Source organism: Sinocyclocheilus grahami, unplaced genomic scaffold, assembly GCF_001515645.1.
Source record: "Sinocyclocheilus grahami isolate Dianchi unplaced genomic scaffold, SAMN03320097.WGS_v1.1 scaffold864.1, whole genome shotgun sequence".
Classification (NCBI taxonomy): domain Eukaryota; kingdom Metazoa; phylum Chordata; class Actinopteri; order Cypriniformes; family Cyprinidae; genus Sinocyclocheilus; species Sinocyclocheilus grahami.
In genome coordinates, this window is record NW_015506043.1 from 67194 (window position 1) to 75102 (window position 7909).

At 33.8% G+C, this 7909-nt stretch overlaps 1 protein-coding gene across 1 annotated transcript; it reads left to right on the forward strand.

Annotated features, from left to right (window-relative positions):
• Nucleotides 1-2656: 2656 nt before the first annotated feature.
• LOC107563264 (liver-expressed antimicrobial peptide 2-like) lies at nucleotides 2657-7715 on the forward strand. Its single transcript, XM_016248082.1, has 3 exons — nucleotides 2657-2908; nucleotides 5375-5517; nucleotides 7137-7715. The coding sequence occupies exons 1-3, from the start codon at nucleotides 2843-2845 to the stop codon at nucleotides 7174-7176; spliced, it is 249 nt and encodes an 82-aa protein (XP_016103568.1). The 5' UTR covers nucleotides 2657-2842; the 3' UTR covers nucleotides 7177-7715.
• Nucleotides 7716-7909: the final 194 nt, after the last annotated feature.

Below are 7909 nucleotides of genomic sequence, written 5' to 3' on the forward strand. Positions count from 1 at the left end.
ATGTGTGTGTATGTACATTATCAAATTAAACTACATAGATGTATATTATTTCAATTATTATTTAATACATTTAATAATTTATTAAATAAAATAAATATAAACATGAGAAATTACATAAAAATATTTAAATTATTAAATTAAACAATATAAATTTATATTATTTAAATTATTATTTATTACATTTATTACATTTTATACAATTTATTAAATAAAAATATATTTTAAAAATTACATCATAAAAATATAAATTATTAAATTAAACATTATAAACTTATATTATTTTAATTATTATTTATTACATTTAATAATTTATTAAATAAAAATAATATAATTAATGACAAATTACATAACAAAATCTGTATATATATATATATATATATATATTCATTCAATACATATATTAATTTATATGTGTGTGTGTGTGTGTGTGTGTGTGTAAGAAATATGTAAAAAACAAGTAAAATAATTAAATATGTAAAATAATTATATAATTGTATAATTATAGCCTTTACATATGTAATATAAATACATATAGCCTTTAATTTCTGCTAAAGCAATTAAAATAATACACATAGATTTTTTCCACATTACAATAACACGAGCAGATTTTTATTTCACACACACAGAAATAACATTTAGCAGATTTTGAACTTACATTCACTCACTGAAGGATTTCTTGGAGTGTTTCGATCAAAGGAGCAGAAACGTCATCCGTTAATAACAATGGATGCAAACGGGCCCCTGCGCTGCAGGACGGGGCCTCCACAGCTTTATGCTGAAGCAGGGCCGGAGCAGATCCTCCATTGTGTTCGCTTTCAGGAGGAGGCGCGTCTCTTTGATTTATTTGTGACTGAAACAACAACGGACGTTCAGGGGCCCAGATGAGCACATACACATACATGAAACACACACACACTACTATAGGGCTTCAGAGGGTCCAGCGCTTCTGGGGATCATTTTTGTAAAGCGTTTCCCGGTATTCAGGAAAACAATGATGGGAACGGCAAGCTAGTATGACAAAGATGTATATATATACAGTACTGTAGTGAACATAGAAAAACAAATACTATATTATCATCCAGCTCTAATATGATAAATGCGACTATAAGGCATGAAGATATTACGATGTTATAAACATTAACATCGTGATTTTTTTTGTAAAGCTGTTTTGAAACAGTATTGTGAAAAGTGCTTTATAAATAAATGTGAATGACATCTTAGCTCTGAAGGATAAATTTGGGGAAACATCATAGGCTCATCACAGGATGAGGGTTACCATCGACACACGTCACACACAGCCTTTACCTGAGCTCTCTGAGATCATGTGATGCAGAAGAACCCAGCTCTACCTCTTCACAGGTTATCAGAGACACAACAATCAGGAACATCAGGAACGCCGTTACCATGGTTACCCATGACCTCCATGCATCCCATAATAACACTCATCTCTCAGTGACGAGTGTGTCCGGACCAACAGCAGCACCCCATCATCTAAATTACAGACAGTACTGATTAATTGCATTTGATTTGAATTTGAATTGAATGTTATTAAGAGAATGTGTGTGAACATCATGATCATGAGTCAGTAAATGAGCTGGAGTAACGCTGCCCTCTGCTGGACAGGTGAAGAGAAGCGGCAGACTCCTGAACAACAACAACACACTTACTCATATGTCAGCTGTGCAGTTTTGCTTTTGTTTTTATATATATATATATATATTCACTATTGTGAATGATAAAAGAGTTTGGACACATTTGATGAAATGCATGAACTAAAAGGATTTTAAGATCATTAGAAACATAAATGTAGTCGTTAGAAACATACATTTAAATTTAATTATCATGTAATATAAATTGTCTGTATTAATTACTTTACAAAATGTAAATACCAATACATCCCAGCTCACAAAAATATTAACATAACTTAGCATTCCCATTAAGATTGTTATGAACGTTCATGATTTAAACGTTTAAAAAACGTTTCTTTTTGGTTCTGTGAATGTTAAAGACTATATTAAAGGGATAGTTCGCCCAAAAATGACAATTCTGTCATGATTTGCTCCTTCTCCTGTATGAGTTTCTTTCTTCTGTTGAACATAAAAGAAGATATTTTGAAGAAGGTTGGTAACCAGACAGTTGGCGGTAGCCATTGACTTCCATTGTATTTTTTCCCCAATGTATGTCAGTAGGGACCAGTATCAGTTTTCAAAATATCTTCTTTCATGTTCAGCAGATGAAAGAAACCCATAAAGGTTTGGAACAGCTTGAGAGTAAACGATGACAGAATTGTCATCTTTGGGTGAACTATCCCTTTAAGGGAATGTTACATTTCATGATTTTGCAAATGTTCCGGGAACGTTACTTTTGAATGTTCTCTGAACCAGTAACATTTTTACATGAATGTCCAACTAAACATTCTGAGAACGTTTTTAAAGATCAGATAACTTTGAATGAGCATTCTGTTAATGTCACTGGAAGAACATTTGTTCATAACTTTCAAGAACCATTTGGCATTTTTCATCACTGCACTATTATTCTAACATTCTACTCCCCTGTAAATGCCGACTGCTCATTGGGAGTCCTGTGGGAGTCTCAAACAGAGCTCAGCTTGGACTTTGAGCAGGTAAACATGAACACAAGACTCTGAGTGACTAACGTGAAGCTCGTCACTGGTGTGTATTTTACTCTGGTCCTCCAGCTCATTAGGGTCTTGTTACCCTCGCAGACGTGGACTCGGCCTCATTTCTGATGATCATTGATCTCTGATAGTCTTATCAGCCTCATATAAAGGCATCCGGCTCAGTGTCTGTCGCACTGATAGACATTCAGCAAAAGCCTGAAGATGATGCCGGTGACCCAGCGTCTGCTCGTGCTGGCCGCTCTGCTGTCTCTGCTGCTGGCCTCACAGGTACATCACCTCACAATCACCAGTCTGACCCCATCAGAGACGAAACAGCTCACGAACACACAGGAACAACTGCTGCAGAAACCATTATCGTTGTCTTCCGGTGGATGTCAGACGTGCAGAAAATACTGAAAGTTTGAAATCGAATTTTTTTAATTAAACTTAATCATTATTCATATTCACTGTTTGTTTTGTTTATTCATATTTATTTTCTTTTTTTATACTTTTTTAATGTTTCATTGTAAAAAATGACCGTGAATTTAACGGTAAAAGACTGTAAAAATGCTACAGTAAAAACCTGTTAAATGGTTAACGGTAAATTCCCCTACTATATACGGTGAAAAACTGTATTGGACATTACATGTATTGGACATAAATTTTACGGTAGTATACCGTTTTTGGAAGTGAAAAATACAGTGTAATTTACAGTGAATAACCGTAAATTGACATTCCCAGAATTCCCTGCGTTACATTTCAAATTTTATGGGTTTTTTTGTTGAAATAACTATGTTTCTTAGTTTCTTCTTATCAGTTTTGTATATTAGGGTTGTGTGTTACACCTAATGTTGTTAAATTAATGTTTATTGCATTATTTCAGTTTCATGTGTGTTACCGTGATGGTGTTTAGTGTCTGTGTGAATGACGCTGTGCACCTTCTATATATGTTATCATTTAAAAGCTGCTTGTTTACCTGCATTTGGTGGTTATCAGTGTATTACAAAGCTACAAAACAGATTTCAGTACTTCAATAGGTTGGTATATTACCATTACATCAGTTAATGAAATTACGGTATTTAACTGTAAATTTAAGTTAAAACCGTAAAACCTAAAACGTTGCTACCATATTGTTTACGGTAAAATTCCGGCAACCACCGTTTTTTTACCGTAAATTTTAGTGTACTTTTTGGTCTGATTTCATTCAAATTTTCATTCTCGCCTGTAAAGCACTTTGAAGTGCATTGATTTGTTTGGAAAAGTGCTAAATAAATCAAATCTGATCGACTAGAAATGCTAGTAAATTTCACAAAGAATTACAAAGAATCGGCAAGTAACACATAGAATTAAACATGAAATTTTGAAGTAGAAAAACTGAAATAGTATTCATTTTCTTTTAAAATGTACTCCAATAATCTCTGTTTTACTTCAAGAAATTATTTTTTACATTGTAATATTGATAAAATAATACATTATAAAAGACAGCATCTACTATAATGTCATATATCTGTCTTTTATAATGTATTATTTTATTTTATATATATAGTGTAATTAAAGCCATGCACTTTAATTTGTGACTTTTAACATGCTTTTAATAAAGAGCTGGAAATTATCTTTAGCTTCTTTATCTGATTAAATCAAATCATTTGTTCAAATGTGGCATAGCCTATGTGAATGTATTTTCTTAAAAAGAAATATTTGAAGGCAAAAAAATGTTTAAATGCTTTAAAAAATATTATTATATTTTTACATATATTTTCAAAAATATTTTTAAAAATGGCCGAAATATTTTTTGTCAATATATTTTGAAACATACTTCAGTAAACATATTTTTTTGTATATTTAAAATATGTTTGAATTTTTTTTTTTTTTTGCCATATGGGTTTACTCTCATAAACTGCTAATAAGACAATAGTTAAGACAAAAGATCAGTTCTGCATATTGTCAGTCATAAAACACACCGTCAGCTGATCTGGAGTCAGATGCATGTGTGACTTGTTTCTAAAACAGGATCATCTGGTAATGTGCACGTGAAACTTTTCCTCCAGCTGGAATAACATGGATCTCATCTCATCAGTTTCCTGCGATTGTAAACTGATGCTGCGTGACGGACTGAAGCGAGTGTTTTATTCTACCTGCTGCTTTTGTTTGCACATGCACTGCAACACTTCTGTAAATCATTGTCTGGAGCTGCACAATGTCACTCGCAGAGCAAATGTTTGGGGCTTGACCGACCTTGACAGCTTTCTAAATTTAGAAGTTCGAGAGTCTAAATTTGTACATTTGGGACATAATTTACTTTCGAAATCACAATGAAGATTATTCATTAAACGTCTGCATATCATCTCAGTACAGAAGCCCATTTCTGCCATGGAATAATATATATATAGCCTATTTATAAAAGGTAACTGGAATTTTTCCTCACAATTCTCAGAAGAAATGTCTGAATTGTAAGATATACGTAAACTTACAACTGCAAGAATAAAAATTGTGAGATAAAAAGTCACAATTAAATTTTTTATTTTTTTTTTATTCTGTGAGACAAATTCAGAATTCTGAAAAAGGTCAGAATTGTGACTCGGAAATGCAGGAAAATAAGTCAGAATTCTGAGTCTAAAATATGAGATAGAAGTAGCAGTCTGTTTTTTTTGGGGGGGGGGGTTTAAAGCTAAAATTCTTTAAGTTGGCAACACTGGCCATGATGAGAGCTGAAGGTCTCAGTCTAACACACGCTGTCTCTCTGTCTGTCTGTAGGTCCAGGCGGCACCCATAGACACTGACTGGGCGGCTGGACTGATCCATCGGGCCAAGCGCTCGTTGCTATGGCGATGGAACACTCTGAAACCCGTGGGTTCTGGATGCAGAGATCATTATGAGTGCGGAACCAACTTCTGCAGGTGACCAACATCACCAAACACCGCACTCCTGCTCCCAAGAAGCTTCTGAAACTAAAGCTTATTGAAAAAAATCTTTTAAAAACTGAATACGCATGGTCCTTGTATATTGCATTCTTACATTTTTTTCAATTTAATATTGAAAGTAGATAACTTTGAAAATGGAAAACTTCAAAATTCGTTTTTACGTACAGGGGCCGAAAAAGGATACACATCTTAAATATTAAATTTCCACGAAAAATAAAGTCGAAAAAAAAAATTTCATTTATTTGAAGAAAAAAAAAAACAGAAAAAGCGCCATTTTCTAATTTTTCTGTCAATATTGAATGCAACCAGGCAGTAATACTTTGTTAATTTCTTAATGTTAGTTAACAAGAACTGACAATGAATACTACTTCTACTTCTACAGTATTTAGATTATTATTCTTAATGTTAATTTTAACATTTACTAATACATTTCAGTTTGTTCACATTAGTTAATGCTCTGTGAACTAACATGAACAATGGCATTTTATTAACTAAATTATTATATACATTGTATTATATTGTTAAATAGCCTAATTAAAAAATATAATAATTATAGAGGCCTACATTTAATTTATATCACATATTAAATCTAAATTTTCTTAACTATACAGGCCTATGTTGCTCTTTAGTCCATGTTAGCATTAACTAAAGTGAACAAATGAGAGCTTATTGTAAAGTGTTACCAAATATGCTGGTTATGGAAGTATTTCTATGAAAAGATTAGCAGACATGACCATTTAGAATATGAGAAGAGAGCGAACGGGATTTTTAAGAGTTTAAGTCGTTGCACAACGATAGATTGACAGTTTGTGACATGAGGAGGTCAACTTGAAGTTCACTTTCCTATATTTTTAGCCATCATCTTAAATGCTCATATGTTACCAACTAACACCACAAAACATGACAGAATTCATCAAATCAATTGATAATACTTACTGACAGGGCCGTTTCTAGCCAATTTGACGGCCTAGGCGAAATCCCTATTGCCCCCCCCCCCCCCCCCCCCCCCCCCCACATTATTATTATTATATTAATCATTGCACGTTGGCTGAAGAAAAAAAAAAAAAAAAAAAGTTAACCGTTGAGTGCTCCAAATGCAAACTTTGCATGCAACAATCAGGCAGCAATTGACAGCGCTCTGATCTAGTGGCATACAGGCATCGTCAGATGGACAGTACTCTAGCCCAATAATGTTGGGGGATCCAGTGGGGGCGGCAGTCATATTTCAGGGTGACCGTGCCACTCTTTATCACAACCCTGCTAAAAGTGCCAGTACGTGCGCTCATTGGCGCCCCTTCAGCTGGTGGCGACCGCCTAGCTCGCCTATGCCTAGAAATGGCCCTGCTTACTGATGTTAGATATTTTCCCACCAATAACTGAATGACGTCACTTCCTGCTGGAAGATGTTGGAAACATCTTTCAATGTTTCCAATGTAATCACGAAAAGACTTTCACACAGAAGCCTTAAGCTGTAAACACAGATAAGGTTTTATCACAAAAAAACATGCATGAATCAGCAACTCACACATTTTATATGTACTTTTTTTTTTAGGAGTGGCTTCCAAATTAACCTGCATACTTTCCCTGTCTTTCAGGAAACACACCTGCTCCTTCAATAAAGCTCAACAGGCATGACTGAGTCCAAATGATTATGGCACCAATTCAAATGATTGAAAACAAAATGGCTAAAATTGGGCATCCCTTGATTTCTCAAACATAATGACCTACATAAATCTGACAGAACATTCAAAGACAGCTGAAGACTTTAAGATCTACACCAACCTCAAGACTGTATTCAGCTGAATCTCACCAAGAAATGTCCAGGTCATATTAAACTCCAAAATCAGAAGCATTTTTGGCCTGAAATATGACCTGGTGTGTTTTTGACATATTCCCCCCTTCAGAAACCACTCAGGAACATATCTACAAGAACTCCAGTTTCATCATCGATGTTTTATAGTTGTACAGATCTTGATAACGTGTAAAATATTAATGTTGCATCTATAGTTTCTGATTCAGATTCAATGAGGCCGAGATGTTTGATCTGATAAAATACACACACGCATGGCAAAATAATCTGAAGCAAATGTATTTCATAATCAGCTGCAGCTTCCAGAAGAACTTTTACTTATTTTGTAAATATCAGACACACGAGATGGTGTAACATGCTTTTTTGTTAAAATGTTTTATTGTTTGTCTCATTTTTTTTTTTTGTTACATTGATAGTGCAATATTTTTTGAAGGAAAACAAACAAAAATGCTCGCATGATGAAATAAATGCATAAAAAAAAGAATCACAATCACAAACATCCTTTTTTAAACCTAAAACAGTTTGTTTTTTAGCAAACATCATCGCTGGGTCTTAATT